General features: G+C 38.5%; 4 protein-coding genes across 4 annotated transcripts; all 4 read left to right on the top strand.

Moving 5' to 3' along the window:
- The first annotated feature begins 54 nt into the window (after positions 1-54).
- Positions 55-5687, top strand: LOC306845999 (uncharacterized protein). The gene is made up of 8 exons (XM_079379036.1): positions 55-338; positions 739-1255; positions 1587-2289; positions 3309-3396; positions 3642-3866; positions 4635-4768; positions 5136-5259; positions 5351-5687. The coding sequence occupies exons 2-8, from the start codon at positions 740-742 to the stop codon at positions 5562-5564; spliced, it is 2004 nt and encodes a 667-aa protein (XP_079235162.1). The 5' UTR covers positions 55-338; position 739; the 3' UTR covers positions 5565-5687.
- Positions 5688-6568: 881 nt separating this feature from the next.
- Positions 6569-7729, top strand: pxdc1a (PX domain containing 1a; the record flags this gene model as incomplete). Its single annotated transcript, XM_079378787.1, has 5 exons — positions 6569-6818; positions 6902-7002; positions 7097-7211; positions 7307-7406; positions 7516-7729. The coding sequence occupies 5 exons, from the start codon at positions 6569-6571 to the stop codon at positions 7727-7729; spliced, it is 780 nt and encodes a 259-aa protein (XP_079234913.1).
- Positions 7730-10376: 2647 nt separating this feature from the next.
- On the top strand, positions 10377-12361 carry opn4.1 (opsin 4.1; the record flags this gene model as incomplete). Its single annotated transcript, XM_079379060.1, has 1 exon — positions 10377-12361. The coding sequence occupies one exon, from the start codon at positions 10377-10379 to the stop codon at positions 11889-11891; it is 1515 nt and encodes a 504-aa protein (XP_079235186.1). The 3' UTR covers positions 11892-12361.
- Positions 12362-12930: 569 nt separating this feature from the next.
- On the top strand, positions 12931-15351 carry tmem53 (transmembrane protein 53). The gene is made up of 3 exons (XM_079379067.1): positions 12931-13152; positions 13348-13451; positions 14310-15351. The coding sequence occupies exons 1-3, from the start codon at positions 13098-13100 to the stop codon at positions 15006-15008; spliced, it is 858 nt and encodes a 285-aa protein (XP_079235193.1). The 5' UTR covers positions 12931-13097; the 3' UTR covers positions 15009-15351.
- The last annotated feature ends 901 nt before the right edge of the window (positions 15352-16252 follow it).

The following is a 16252-nucleotide window of genomic DNA, read 5'->3' as shown; positions in this document are numbered from 1 at the left end:
ATCGACGAATCAATCGTTTGGAGCTTTAATAGAACACGCATGCGCAGTGTCTACGCAGAGGAACGAACATGAAGGCAGGGATCTTAAAAAATTCTTGGTTACGAACAGTTGTCGTAAATTTATTGTTCACTTTTTTGCCCACACATTCAGTTTAAACCAGTTAAAATGGTGTTTGTAAACGAGAGTAGTGTTTAGGTTTGTCAGTAGAGAGAATAATATAGCAAATGGCACATTTTACGCTGTATCTGTGTATGGTAATTTCACAGTGGTCCCTAAATCGCATGTTCGCTTCCACAACACAAGCTAGTAATTTAAAGATACATCGCTGTTTGATGCAGGTACGCAAATAATTTACACATAATAGACACACACACTCAAATAGTTAAACTGAGAACGATTTAACTGTTAATTAACACATATAGCTTGCGTTCGGAATTATTAGATGACTTTTGTGTTTATAGTAGCAGATGCTAGTAACGTTAGAGTAAATGTTGTGAATGAGCACATTCTACGTCTGACGTTATCATTATTGTGCTTCAGAGTGTTGTGCAATAGCAGGCTGTACAATACATCTACTTAATTAGCTATCAATTTATCCAATACCCAATAGCCTTGTTGAAGTGTAAAACACAATGTTTCATACTCAACTCCAGATAATTTACAAGACTTCCTAATGTTTCTGCCTAATGTTTGTAATATCTATCTGATATATTTTCCTCCTTCTCCACTGTTTCCCAGAATGGGTGGATTTAAGGATGCATACCAAGATGTTCAGCCAGTAACCCTTCGACTTGCAGAAGAAAATGTCACTTCCAGTCTCTACTGCAGCTCAGCCGATGGCGTTGAAGCTCATGTGTCCACTTTAGTGGAAGCTTTCTTAGTTGAAGTGTACCGATGTAGAGTCTGTCAGTTTACCAGCAGCCAAAAAGCCAAGATTAGCCATCATGTCTTGGAAAGACATGATCCATTGTCTCCATGTCCTCATCTGCCATGTCTGGAGAAGGAGGTTGTAGAGAGTTTGGGTGTAGGAATGAGGGTTGATGATGAAGAGGAGGTCGACCACAACAGCTCTCCATATGACCTAGAGAGTGATCTCCATTCTGGCTCAAAAAGCAGTGATGATCAGATGGACATGGAGCGCATGTCTTTCCTCCTCCCGATGTACGGCATGTTTCAAAACATCAGCCCACGGTCATGTGACATTGGCCTGGGCTCCAACTCTGATGGAAACTTGCATGTGGCCCAAACTTGTGAGGTGACTAAAGATTTGTGCAGTGTTAAAGGGATAGTCCACCCTCACCTTCTTGTTGTTCCAAATCTGCATGACTTTCTTTTTTTTTCTTTCTGTAAGATATTTGGAAGAATGTTGGTAACCAAATTGTTTTGTTCCCATTGAGTTCCACTGTATGTTTTGTCCATGCAATAAAATTCAACAGGAACCAAAAATGGCTACCTACATTTTTCAAAATATGTTTGTAACGACATGAGGGTGTGTAAATGATGACAGAATTTTCATTTTGAGTGAACAATCTAATTTATTTAGTTTCAAATGTGAGAAAATGCAATTGTAAATGTTTTTTTTTAAGGTAAGCACGCTCTTTGAGGAGGATAGGCATGATGAGGACAGCGAGGAGGAACCTGTGTTTCAGCTGGAGGATGCTAACACAGATCTGGCCGTTCCTTTGAACAGTGGAATGGACACAGAAATCCAGGATGAAGAGATGGCCCAGTCGGCTCATCTCATGACTCTTGGGTTGTGCAGAATTTCAAGCACTAAGTGTCAACCTCAGTCTGCGACTTCAGAAAAAAGCCTGTCCCATCCAGAAGGTGAACAGGATGCTGGACATGCCAACATGGATGCTGAAATGCAGAAGCCATCTGAGGAGGATGGCGGATTGGCCTGCATCCTTTGTCGGACACTTGTTTCCAGTCGTAGCATGCTAGAGGTGCACCTGAAATGCCATAGTGGAGACCAAGGCTTTAGGTGCCCTCGCTGTGTTTGGGAATCAGAAGACTGGGATGATATGGAGCAGCACTGGAGAGGACATGGTAAAAGAAAAGGCTCAAAGAGGCATAAATGTAGAATTTGCCCCAGGACATTTAGGAGAGCTGACTCTCGTGATGCACATGAAGAAAGGCATAATCAGCGTCATCCCTGTCGGTCTGAGTCTGGGGGTCTGGTGCAGTGTTCTCTGTGCCTGGAGTGGTGTCTCTCAGGGAAGGAGTGGGAGATACACCAACAATGTCATTTTCAAGGAGGATTTAAGTGTTTACACTGTGATTTCAAAGGTACAGATCATTTTGTCTTATTTAACTGAGTTTACTTTGTTGTAATCGGAAGTTTTGTTGTAACAAGCTGTAGGTGTGAATGTACACATTGAAAGGCTTGATACTTGTAAAAGGCTTACCGGTTTTGAAATCATTGGTATTGTGTTAATATGAGTATGGACAGATCAAAACTGCCATTGCTGAATTGACAGTCTAGATGTTTACATTTACATTTACATTTAGTCATTTGGCAGACGCTTTTATCCAAAGCGACTTACAATTGAGGAATACAAAAAGCAATTCCTCTTGAAGAGGCAATCAGACAGAGGAAGTGCTCGTAACACCAAGTCTCAGTCATTGTTCAAATATGTACGAGCTAGTAAGGGAAGGAGAGAAAGATAGAGGGAAAGATTACGTTTTTTTTTATTTATTTTGGAGTTTAGAATGAAGTCAAGTACTGCCGAAAGAGATGAGTTTTCAGTTGTTGCTTGAAGATTGACAAGGATCCAGCATTCCGGATAGGGGTGGGAATATTATTCCACCAGTCAGGAATGGTGAACGAGGATGTTCTGGAGAGTGATTTTGAGCCTCTCTGTGATGGTACCACAAGGCGTCGCTCACTAGCAGATCTCAGACTTCTGGAGGGGATGTAGGTTCGTAATAGTGAGTGGAAGTAGGAGGGTGCTGAGCCTGTGGTAGTTCTGTATGCAAGCATCAGTGTCTTGAACTTGATGCGAGCTGCAACTGGTAGCCAGTGCAAGGAGATGAAGAGAGGTGTAACATGGGCTCTTTTGGGCTCGTTGAAGACCAGTCGTGCCGCTGCATTCTGAATATATCCAGCTAAGTCTCAAGTTTGTGTTCCACAGCATAGTCACTATAGAAGTGTATAGCAATGTTGTTGATTTTAATGTGTTTTAAATATTTGTCTAGACTGAAAATTTATTAGATATTTGTTTTAATTCCATATTTGATAAGTAGAAATTTTCCTTTACCTCTATTTTTGCAGTTTCTCATATTTCTCTCTTATATTTCTCTTTTAGAGAAGTCATGGAATAAGACCCTGAAGCATATTCACACTCAACACAAACAGCTTGACACAAGTCAAAAGAAACCGGTTGCTCACAGTAGGTAAGTATTAAATGTTTTCATTCAAATGAATTTTTTGTCAACTAATACAAAATGCATTGGTTCTCAACTGGGGGAGGTGAATCTCACTATGGGGGAAATATAGTTTACAGAAATTATGAGTGTGTCCACAGTTCAAAAGTATTCAAATATTGTTGGAGTCCAAACAAAGTGAATATGGTGAAACGGTTGATTGTTACTCTGCTTAACAGCCACTGTTGAATGATGACTTCTTTGTCTGTACTCAGAGAAAACCAGCAACTTAACACATCCACCAGGTACCCAGAATGCTTGAGAAGGATGAAGCCTGAGTCGTGGTCCCAGGTTAGGAAGAACAGTGTGAAAAACAGGGTTGTGGCAAGGAAAAAAAGCAATGAAAGAGGAAAGGACAGTGTGGAACACGTGAAGTGTGACGCATCTGTTGGACTCACTGTTTCTAGACGGAAAGAGTTCTGCTGCAACCTCTGTGACAAGTATGAGAATGATTTCATTCCATATTAGACAGCAATTATCTTGACCAAAATACTGATAACGATGTTTAGCATCTTAAGGTGGTTTTATTTTATAGTACATACAGTTCAAAAGTCTTTCGATTTTTAAAATGTTTTTGAAAGATGTCTCTTATGTTCACGAAGGCGTTGATGAAAAATACAGTAAAACAGTAATACTGTGAAATTTTACAATTTAAAATAACTGTTTTCTGTTTTAATGTATTTTAAAATGTAATTTATTCCTTTGATGCAAAACTGAAATTCCAGCATCATTACTCCAGTCTTTAGTGTCACATGATCCTTCAGACATCATTCTAATATGCCGATTCAGTGCTTAAGAAACATTGCTTATTGTTATCAAAGCTAAAAACAGTTGTGCTTTAGTGATAATATATTAACCATGATATATATTTTAGGGTTCTTTAAAGAGAGGAAAATAGAAAAGAAAAACATTTATTTAAAATGGAAATTATTTGTAACATTGTAAATGTCATCACTGTCACTTGAAATCAATTTAATATGTTCTTGCTGAATAAAAGTATTAATTTATTTAGAAAAAAATCTTACTAATCCCAAATATTTGAACTTTATTGTATAATATTTTTATAGTGGAAATGCACTTAAGTGTTTCACGTAGTATTTGTCTGAAAATAAAATAAATATTTCCTTAATATGCCATTATTAACTTTCTTTTTCCTTTTGAGATAACTGTTGACTGTATAATTGTATAATTTCTTTATCTCTGTTCAGGAAGTTTTCTACCAAGATGACAATGCGGCGTCACATGGGCATTCATCAAGGAGATAAACCATTTAAATGTCCACACTGCCATTACTGCGCTCGTCTCAAAGCCTCGCTCATACAGCACCTCCGCGTCCACACAGGTACAGTTACCAACACATTCTACATATCATCTTTTAAGATGAAATATTTTTTTATGTATGCATATTTGGTGCAATGGCAGTAGATCATTGTTTTGGAATAACAGTGACACATCTTTGTCCACCGCCTTTATTAGCCCTGGTCACTAAACAGAAATTATGATCAGAGCCGAGCCAATAAATGCCTTTTCCATGGTACTTTAATTAGAAATGTTGCAAATATATGGAGAAAGACGGCTCATGGTGACATGCAGAGATTTAGAGCTTTGTGGAAGTCCTTTCAAAAGACTGGTTCTCATGGAACAGTTTCCGTGACATTGCTCTGCCTGAGTGTGAGAATTCCAGTGATGTGTTTTTCTTCTTGCTTTAGGTGAGAAGCCATACAAGTGTTCCCAGTGCTCCTATGCTTCTATTGACAGAAGCTCTCTGCGCCGACACTTAAGGACACACACACAAGAAAAGCCTTACCGCTGCCAGTACTGTCCTTACAGCAGGTACATGCATTCATCTGTCATAAAGTTGACAGGTTACACTTGTTTCATACTACATCTGTTACTAAGAATGAGACTCTGCATTTCACTTCAGTATCCAGAAGAAGAGCTTAGACCTCCATTCACGGCGTCATCACACTGGCGAGTCATTCCCTTGTCACCTGTGCCAGTATTCCACACCAGACCGCCAGCTGCTGGTGCGACACAAGAGGAAACATCACAGTGCTGAACAAACTGCAGCACTGGGGCAGAGGAACACTTCTGGTTCCCAAACCGCACCTTCTCAAAGAGCACGGACTTCCAAATGATATATATGATTTCTAATAAAACATTTAAGTTAAATTTTACAATGACAAATCAAAGTATTGTTTTTTTTAAATTATGCACACATCTTGTAATAATTCAGTAAATTCCATGTGCCATTGCTAGTGAAATGTTATGTCATGGTTTTAAATAAGAATACATCACCTCAGCATTGACACATTAAGTCAAGTCATGGTTTAATAAGTTCAGTGGAATGCAGGTGAATGTTATTTGCTCTGTTTCAGTGGGTGGTTAATTATAGCTTTAAAATAGAAAGCGATTAAAGGATTGACCCATGATGCTGCAAGCGTAATAGTTTAAAACTACAAGCAAATCCCTCTACCAATCCAATAGAAACTGGATTATTTCACCTATTGCTCAACGCACGAGCAGCCAAATTCATATTATCAGAGGAACGGAAGCTTTCATTTGTAATTTTATTTTAATTAATTGCTTTGAGGCTATGGTTAATTTTAACAACATATTTTGTGCTAATATCTTTTAAATCATGGGTCTCTTATTTTAATTTTCAATGACACATTTCACCTCGAGCTCAACTTTATGCAAATGAGCAGTAGCAACAACCAATGAAATTGCAGCTAGTGCCCTGCCGCCTGATGCGATTGGATGCTGCGCAGAATAGGAACGCCTACTTGCATCCATCAAGAAGAATAAGTGACTAGAAGATCTAATCGATGTGTGAACGCTAGTACTTGAGAAATTCCTGATTTTGGAAAAGAGTTAACAGGGAATGTGCACAAATGGAGCTTTCAGAGCTCAGGCGAAGAGAAAAGCGGAGGAGTTTGAAGTTTGTTCAGCTTGTGTCAGAAGATTTACGAACTTGTATCAGATAATAAACCCCATCTAATTTCGATGGAATATTCGGCGTTTTATCAATTGTATTTTTCGTTTTTGCAGCGGAACACATTTCTTATTTCGTATTATTCAATTTAGTTTAAATGATAATTACTTTAATTACTATTTAATGTGTTTATGATACGACTCCGTTATGGCAGGTGTTAATATGGAGACTTTTCCTCAGCTGACCGTGAAGGACTGTTGGGTCGTTGGGCTCGAGCGTTTCGCTGTTGGTGCTGCTGGAGAAGAAGAGGAGTTTTTCGAGATTAGGACTGAGTGGTCTGAAAAAAGCATAACATATTTGCGAAGGAGATATTACGATCTAGTAAAACTCGTTAAGAATTTAAGTATATCCTTTCCAGACGACAGAGGACTTTTGTCTCAATCAATGATGCTTAAGGGTATGACATTTATGTGAATTTGAAATAAGCGGTCATTTAACAGATTAGAGACTTCATTATTCTATGTGTGTATGTTTTATCAGCACTACAGAGGATAAAAGAAGCAGAGGAAAACAATAACATTAAAACGAGGTTGGATGAAGTGGAAAAATTACTGAGAAATATAATCAAAATGCCACAAAAGGTGCTTCATTAGACTATAGCCAATCAATTCCCTGTCAATAATAAATGTGTAGATGCCCTATTGTAAATAATCATGCATGTAATTTATTTTCCAGTTCTCTCACTCTGCGGCAGTTCTTACATTTTTCAAGACTTCTCCTCTTGACTACACTTTGAAAACCATGTATGAACCAATCCAGCCTCTCACCCAGAGTCCTGTCACTGTAGCTGGTGTGTGTTCACCAGTTCTAATGTTGTATTGATCTTGAACTGATACTTGATTTTAAACTGTAGTTTTTAAGCTAACATATAATGCTTTTCTACAGATGTAAGAAGGGCCAATGGGTTTTGTTTGGCCAATACAGAGACTGTTCTTTTTGATCCGTATTTACTAGCACAAGGAGCAGAAACATCATCAATGTACAGGTAAATATCTGACAAATTAACATCCTAATACTCTTCTGTTGATTTATTGCTCAAGCAAATTTGACACATGTGGAATCAAAATGTATGTGTCTTATTTCATCACATCCAGCTCTGAGATTGAGTCCCAGATGTGGACTGGAATGAGAATTCCAAATGGGATCAGATGCGTCAAGGAAACTGTGCACAAACCTGGCAAGGGCTTCGTGACTGCTGGTACCCCTGAAAGTAAAGACACAGACCATCAACCGAAAATGTCACAGATTACCACCAGCAACATGACCTACCTCGACCTACAAGCCTGTGAGACAGACATTCTTGAATGACATAGTGCACTTGACAACGTAATTACAGCTTTCTAGTGTGGAAGTCAACAGAAATATTCATTGTTAAGGTTTAGTCTGTAAGAATAATATTTTTAAAATACATTTATAAATTTCTAAAGGATTTCTAAAAATGGATATGATTATGAATAATATTTTTTTAAAGTTAAGATTAACTTGAAGGGGGAAAGGGAAGTGGTGTGTGGCCAAGTATGGTGACCCATACTCGGAATTTGTGCTCTGCATTTAACCCATCCAAGTGTACACACAGTAGTGAACATACACCCGGAGCAGTGGGCAGCCATTGCTGTGGCGCCCGGGGAGCAGTTGGGGGTTCGGTGCCTTGCTCAAGGGCACCTCAGTCGTGGTATTGAGGGTGGAGAGAGTGTTGATTATTCACTCCCCCCACCTACAATCCCTGCCAGACCTGAGACTCGAACCCACGACCTTCGGGTTACAAGTCCAACTCTCTATCCATTAGGCCACGACTGCCCGTTTTTTTTATATATCTATATATTAATTAATTAATTGAGTAATTAAAAAATAAAATATTAATTAAAATTAAAATATTAATATTAGAATACTAATTTAAAAAAGTTATCCATGCCTGATTAATGTTCTTTGGTTCATTTGCTAGCGTTTACAAATCATATAAAATGTTTAGTTGATGAGTGATATCTCAAGGTCATTTATTGTGAATGAAGTCAACCAATTATGGAAAATGCCATATAAAGTTGTTTTACACTATATAGCCAAAACGTATGTTGATACCCATCACATATGGTGTGAGTGTTGGGGGTAACGCATTACAAATAACGCGAGTTACATAATCAGATAACTTTTTTTCAAATAACTAATAAAGTAATGGATTACTTTTAAATTTACAAGACAATATCTGAGTTACTTTTTCAAATAAGTAATGCAAGTTACTTTGTTTTGCATTTATTCACTGACACCACTCCTGCCCCCATGTTGAGAGAAATTGGGAGTGAGGTGCAGAGGAAGAGGCACTTCTTTCAGGCTGAGGCTTATGAGTTTTATTTTTGGTGTGAAAGGGCCTTTACTGTTGCCAATAATACATCTTTTGGGTTTTTTATTATTAAAAATAAATAAACAAGCCCAGCTCAGGTGCTGAAAAGTAACGCAAAAGTAACAAAACATTACTTAAAAAGTAACTAAGTAATGCAATTATTATTTTATGGAGTAACACAATATTGTAATGCATTACTTTTAAAAGTTACTTTCACCAACTCTGTATATGGTTGTTGAGCATTAAATATCAAAACCTTTGGCATGAATGGTTTCCACTCTTCTTGTAAGTACTAAAATATGTCTATGAGAATCAGACATGTGTCAGTGTGGTCAGACACTGATGTAGGATGATGAGGACTGGCTTGAGGTGTTAAATGGGTTTCATGTCTGGGCTTTTGTGTTGGCCTGTCAAGTTCTTCCTCAGTAAATCATTAATTTATGGGCATTACATTGTGCACAAAGGGGGCATTGTCATGCTGTAGGAGAAAAAGACTCTTTCCAAATTGTTGTCACAAATTTGGAAGCACACTATTCTAAAGAATGTCATTGTATGTCAGAGTATTTTGAGATTTTCTCTCCCTCTGGAATTAAAGGGCCTGGCCAAATAGTTTGCCCATTAACTAGAAACGGCATGTTCACAAACTTTTTGTCACTTACTAAACTGAAGGTCAAAATAAAACTATGTTTAGTTTTAATAATGACTGCTAAGACACATTCATCTGATTTTTTCTAAAGTAGGGCAAGTCCTTGTTGTGAAAAAGATTGAAGGCTATAGGCTGATCATTATTTAAATGGAACAGGGAGAATCATTTCAGTCCACGTTCAGGTCAGTGAGCAGTTCCCATGATGAGGGATGTTAATCAGCCCTTATTGGAACAGTCATTGTGCTCCACTTTGACATTGCATAAATTGATTTGGCTCACTGCATCCACTCAAACAATCCATACACCCTTATTTTGGGTCAAAAAGTGCTTTTTTCCATCAACATCTGCCCTAATTTACTTCTCTAAACAACACAGTGGAAGCATTTTTATAGTTAATGACTTGTCTTCTAAAAAACAGCTTTTAATGGTCTACATTTCCTCCTGGTGACCTCTTTACCTCTCACAGGGTTATCCAACTCACTGCCAACATTTCAAATGAACATTCAAACTTGAAATAATGTTATGTCTTTCTCTATGCCAGTCCCATTTATTATCGATATTATACATAATTTTAGCTTGTAGTCACAGGGTAAAGTTTGCCAACACTCATAAAAATGTATCTTTTTATTTCTTCTTATAAAAAAACACTAAAGCAAAATCGTCCAGATGATTTTAACAAGTTTAAAATATTTAGTGCTTTTTTAACGTAACCATAGGCCAAGTGACCATTTTCGTCCACTACAGCAGGCCAAGCCACAAACTACTTACCGATCAATAATAACTTGGTGGTGCATTGATTAGTATATAAAAAGCTAATGTAGGGTGCCATCATTCACAGACTGACACAGAGAGAAGAACAGCACTCTTTATTATTTAACAGGAGAATTTAACTGCTTTTTTCACTTCTCTTAAAAAAATTACCATTGTTGTTATATACAATAAATTTACCACTCTGAGACATCAAACTGCACAACATGAGCCATCACTCCTCATGGAGAGGGCATCATTGTGCCCCTGGAGACATCAACTGCACTGCAGGCTTTAAGGAGTCACTTGGCAGCAGGAGCTACAAGTTGCTCCATGCGCCTTTCCATGGGCCGACCCATAGCCACCACCATGAGCCTCCACACCCGTTCCCCACCGTGGATGTTCCTGATCATGCCCACTACATCATCGGCTCTGTCATCTTAATAGTCGGCATCACCGGAGTGATTGGAAATGCACTGGTGGTCTACGTGTTCTGCCGGAGCCGTACTCTTCGCACCGCGGGGAACATGTTTGTGGTGAACCTGGCTGTTGCTGATTTCTTCATGTCCCTAACCCAGTCGCCTGTGTTCTTCACAGCCAGCCTGCACAGGCGCTGGGTGTTCGGGGAGCGCTCTTGTGAGCTCTACGCCTTTTGCGGTGCTCTCTTTGGGATCTGTTCCATGATGACTTTGACTGCCATAGCTGCCGATCGCTGTCTCGCCATAACTCAGCCTCTTGCCCTCGTTGGCAGAGTTAGCCGACGCAAAGCGGGTGCGGTATTGGCCGTCGTGTGGCTCTACTCCCTAGGCTGGAGCCTTCCACCATTCTTTGGCTGGAGTGCTTATGTTCCAGAGGGTCTTCAGACTTCCTGTTCTTGGGACTATATGACCTTCACTCCATCAGTACGTGCGTACACCATCCTCCTCTTCACTTTTGTGTTCTTCATCCCACTAGGCATTATTGCCAGCTGCTACTTTGGAATTTTCCAAGCTATCCGAGCTGCGGGGAATGAAATACGAGAGTTGGATTGTGGGGAAACGCACAAGGTGTATGAACGCATGCAGAATGAATGGAAGATGGCGAAAGTTGCCCTCCTGGTCATTTTGCTTTTTGTAATATCGTGGTCGCCCTACTCTGTGGTGGCCCTCACAGCCACGGCTGGCTATTCCCACCTCCTGACTCCCTACATGAATTCAGTACCTGCTGTGATCGCCAAGGCCTCAGCCATCCATAATCCCATCATCTATGCAATTACGCATCCGAAGTATCGGGCGGCTATTGCCCGTTATATTCCGGTACTCCGCACCATCTTGCGTGTCAAAGAGAAGGATCTCCGTTCCTCTTTTAGTTCCGGCAGTGTCAGTTCCCGTCGTCCAACCCTCACCAGCCAGTGCTCTCTGGGGGTTAGCTTTGGCAATGCTGCGCGAGCTAATGGCCGCTGGGGGAAGACACGCTTGTCTTCTGCTTCAGATAGTGATTCTTGTTGGACTGAGAGTGAGGCTGATGGTTCCAGCGTCAATTCCCTGACCTTTGGTCGTCGTGTGTCCACGGAGATCTCTACAGATACTGCCATTCTCTCACCAGGGTCAAGTACTAACAGCTCCAGTGGGCAGAAGCTGGAAAAGATGCACAAAGTTGTAAGCGTACCAGTGCCGTCTTTTACTTTTGAAACAGATGCAGCCGATGGCGAATCTCTGTCTGATGGGAAGGCTTTGCTTCTTGGGGAGAAAGAAAGGGAATGATACAATGCTTCAGAGTAACTTTGGTACTAGTAACTTGAGTTGTAGTTGCTTTGACCTGTTCTTTTTATTATTATTATATATTCACATTCACCTTCTTTACTTTACAAGCCTCTTTCTTGATAGTTTTGTGAACTTTGTTTTTGAAATTAAACGATTTTCAGGTTTGTGTGAATTTAGCAAATGCATTTATTAACTTCAATGATTTCCTTCATAAAATGTAAGCGTTTGTTAATGTCTTTCTTTTTATTAAAACCTTTATAATAATCTTTTTTTTTCTTGTTTAATTTTCTTGTTTTACTTGCTTTTCTTGGATATTCTGGTGTAGATTTTAATAGTTGAGTGAATGTATCTAAATGATGTTAGGCATACTTTTTTTAAAAAATAGAACAGCATATACAAATATCTTAAGTAGTCTTGTTTATTTCTAACATTCATTGTATTTCTACTTGTTGTGTCGCAATAAAACAAATCCAGAGAAATATAGTGCTTTTTCATGTTTTATACCTGGGGTCCAAATGTTAACAGTTCTCACACATCATAAAGCATTAAAGGTTATTAAAGTTTTAATCTCACATTTAAAGTGAATATGAGGTCACATTTAGTTTTGCAAGGAAACAAATGGCAAATTTGGTTTAGGAGTAAATTGGACTTTGAATTGGTCTTTGAAATGCCTGATTTATAAATGTTTGAAAATTGTTTAGTACTGGAAATACATAAATTTTGTCTCATATACACAACTTGGACCACAATAATTGTTTAATTTCTTACTCTCTTTCTATGTACATATTCCTACAGTGGCTCTAAAACATTTAGACAATTAAAATACTTAAAATGTATGAATTTAATTGTAGTAGATTGTCAGAACTTGCACTTTATATTTAACAATGAGAAGTTGTAATTTTTTAATTTGAAACAGGATATCTATTGTTCAATCGTTTAATTTTAAGTAACAATTATTAATATTTTAGCAAAACGTTTTGCTTGAAAGCGTCTTTAAAGAACCTTTATTTTGAAATGTTCTCTTCGTGACCCGGATGTTGTATGAAACAATGGCACGCTGATGTTGCCTGCTTCACTCGGGCTGTGTTATCGTGTATTGCCCCTGACTGTGACTGTCCTCTCAGCAGTACAGGAGCAGTGAAACGCGACACTCGTTTGAAGTGAATTATTAATGGCAGACAGGCGATTGGGGAAATAGCCGTCAATATGGGGGATGATGGTATAGACTACAACATAGTATTTCCAGAGGCACTGTCCTCAGGTAAGTGATGTTCTGAGGCTGACAGCAGCTCTGGGTTGCCTTGTTGCATGAATGGAAGCCTACAAGCTGTGTTAAACCTTAATTTAGAGATGTTGAATTGGAAAGCTTCAATAGGAATGTAGCACTCATTTCACATGCTGTGAGTGCGTATCACTGGATTCTTGTTGTTTGGACACATTATTCCTGTCTTGACAGAGAAACACTGGCGCGGATCAAAGGAGCCAGTCGTTGTTCTGCTAGGCTGGGCGGGCAGCAGAGACAAACATCTCGCCAAATACAGCTCTATTTATAATGAACAGGTGAGACATTTTCCTATGCCCTGAAAACATACACGTGTTGTTTCTTCAATTATGGTCACAACTGTTCATGTGGACTTTTAGAAAATAATCTCTAAGCGCACTTGTCACAGGCTCATTATGTTTAATTTTTCTTCAAATATGCACTACAGAGGAATTGTTATACCACATACCAACAAAGAAAATATTAGCACGAATACATTGGAAATTCTATCTATCTATAATATTTGTATATTATATCTTTATTTATGTTATTCAAACATATCTCAAGTTTCACATTGAGCATTATAACTAATAACTTTTGAGAAAACATAATTAGAAGCAGAATTGAGAGAGTATGTTCTTAGTGTTTAAATGTTTTTTTTTTACTCAAAATAATTGTAATTTAATATTTCACTCTTGGGTCATCATAGGTGGAATATTAATTTGAATAATATTTAGTAATACTATAACCTATAACTTCTATGAGAATAGGTCCACATCACAGCTGTAATAATACCACAGAGGTACAGTATCATTGAAATCACTTTTTCTAGGCTGATGAACAGTACAAACATTGATAGCCAATCAGATGCAACTTAAGTGCACACTTATAATGAACAGAACATTATCATCCATTAGCGTAAACTAATATAGTTATAGTTATACTTATCACTATGGTTAGCATTCTTTGTGCAAACAGGCCTTATGACATTAAAATCTGAGTATAAATGTCATCTGAAAAAAATTCTAAGTTTTAATATGACCTTAGTTTTACAGGAATATGATTATTTTATTAAAAGTCAATCCATTGGGACATAAAGTGGAGCATAGTCACATTCATGCATATTGTACCTATAATGGCTTCTTTCTTCTTGGTAGGGATGTGTGACTCTACGCTACACGGCTCCTTTGAAGACAGTTTTTATTTCAGAATCGCTGGGCTACAAGGAACTAAGAAGCACTGCGCAAAAATTACTTGAACTTCTGTTTGACTATGAGGTGGAGAACAACCCAATTTTCTTCCATGTGTTCAGCAATGGGGGCTTCATGCTTTACCGCTACATCGTTGAGTTATTGCACAGTCACAATCAGTTCAGCACTCTGTGTGTGGTGGGCATGGTTGTGGACAGTGCCCCGGGCAGTCAAAACGTTATAGGGGCGCTCAGAGCACTCAAAACCACCTTGGGGCCCAAAGTCAATGTGCTACTGCAGTACTTCCTCCTGGCATTGTTTGCTGTGGCTGTTTTCCTTCTCAGGATTGTTTTGTATCCTGTGACCAAGTACTTTCACAAGAACCACTACGATGCGATGATGGAGCACCCGGCACCTTGGCCTCAGATGTACCTCTATTCTAGAGCAGACCGGGTGATCAGGTACAGGGATGTGGAGAAGATGGTTAAAGTGTTGCGTGAGAAAGGTCTGACAGTTGAAAGTTTCGATTTCATCTCCCCAGCCCATGTGAGTCTATACAGAGACTGTCCAGAGGACTATTCCAGCAGGTGCAGGACATTTCTGACCCACTGCATGAGTTCTTCAGACGAGACCATGATGAAAAAACGCCTTCAAGTGCAACACTGATTATACAGTTCTTGAACAGCTTGTTAAAATACACACTGTATAATTTATATGTGCACCAACCATACTATTTGTGGAATAAAGGCACTGCTGTTTAATAAATTAAACAAACTGTTCTTAAGCCCAACATGAAATTTTAACAGGATTAAATTTGTATCCTAACCTTTATTGTATTTGTCTTATGCTGTGAATTAAACTGTAATTTAGGGTGTTATTGATTTGGTACATTGAGATTTTTGTGAATGAGTATGTTTGTGTATTTAGACATTGTGACTGAATAAATTAATGTATTTGATTAATGTGCCTTCCTTAAATAAAAGCTTCTGTTGACTAAAGTCTGATAAGTCTTTGCGAAGGGAAGTCAGTACTTAGTAAACTTCTTGGACTCTTTTTTTCTTTAAGACAGGTAATAAACTTTCGTTATATCCCAAATTGTTACGTAAAAACAACTAATTTGAATCTGACAGATAACCACTAGCCTAGTTCTCAAGACAGTCTTTTATTAAGCTGCAACTGGCATAGGATTTTAAAAATAATGAAAATGTATACGTTTGTGGTGTTGAAAACAAAACTTCGAAACTGCAAATCAGCTGTGAAGTGATTCACTGTTTTGGAAGGCTTGAAACTCCGCACAGTATGGTCATCTGCTGGTTAATGTATTGTAAATGCAATGAAAAACTAAAATTAGGCCTACGTGACCTTTTGTTAGTATGATATGCGCTTCGAAATCGAAACAAAAGATTCGGAAAGGTTTTGAAGCTTCGCCCGTTAATAAAATAGCCAGGTCTTTCTATTTATTCTCTGCTGCTGGACAATATTTAACCTGAGAGTGAATGCTCTCGTGGAGATTAAAACGATGTATGATTTAAGACTATCATTCTTTTGAGTCGGTTCTCTTTAATGAAGTATATTGAACCGGCTCGGACTGGTTTGAATCCAGATGGTTTTTATAAAAATCCTTATCCAACAATCACAAACGTTGGGATAGGTTTTGAAAATGTTTTTTTAACCCTAAAGTTGGAACTGCCCTGTCAGACCGATCACTCGTACAGCACCAAACAAATCCACTGAGTAACAATGCTTCTTTGTATTCATTTTGTAACGTTGCCCAGTATTTACAACACAAAACCAGTTCCTTGTGCACAGTTGCTCTTGTATCATCATTTACAGAATTCATCCTACATCCTATCATATACCAGCATTATAGAAGATCTTCAACAGCAATGCAGTACCACTGCCCTCATATT

Source organism: Barbus barbus, assembly GCF_936440315.1.
Source record: "Barbus barbus genome assembly, chromosome: 26".
Lineage (NCBI taxonomy): Eukaryota > Metazoa > Chordata > Actinopteri > Cypriniformes > Cyprinidae > Barbus > Barbus barbus.
The sequence above is the reverse complement of the archived record's forward strand: the minus strand, read 5'-3'. Positions and strand labels throughout refer to the sequence as shown.

Excerpts from the sequence above, each read along its gene's own strand:
- LOC306845999 (XM_079379036.1), top strand. The coding sequence starts at position 740 with ATGGGTGGATTTAAGGATGCATACCAAGATGTTCAGCCAGTAACCCTT. Across the intron at positions 2,290-3,308 it reads TTTACACTGTGATTTCAAAG|AGAAGTCATGGAATAAGACC; the intron begins GTACAGATCATT and ends TTTCTCTTTTAG. Across the intron at positions 4,769-5,135 it reads GCACCTCCGCGTCCACACAG|GTGAGAAGCCATACAAGTGT; the intron begins GTACAGTTACCA and ends TTCTTGCTTTAG.
- tmem53 (XM_079379067.1), top strand. The coding sequence starts at position 13,098 with ATGGGGGATGATGGTATAGACTACAACATAGTATTTCCAGAGGCACTG. Across the intron at positions 13,153-13,347 it reads TCCAGAGGCACTGTCCTCAG|AGAAACACTGGCGCGGATCA; the intron begins GTAAGTGATGTT and ends CTGTCTTGACAG. Across the intron at positions 13,452-14,309 it reads GCTCTATTTATAATGAACAG|GGATGTGTGACTCTACGCTA; the intron begins GTGAGACATTTT and ends TCTTCTTGGTAG.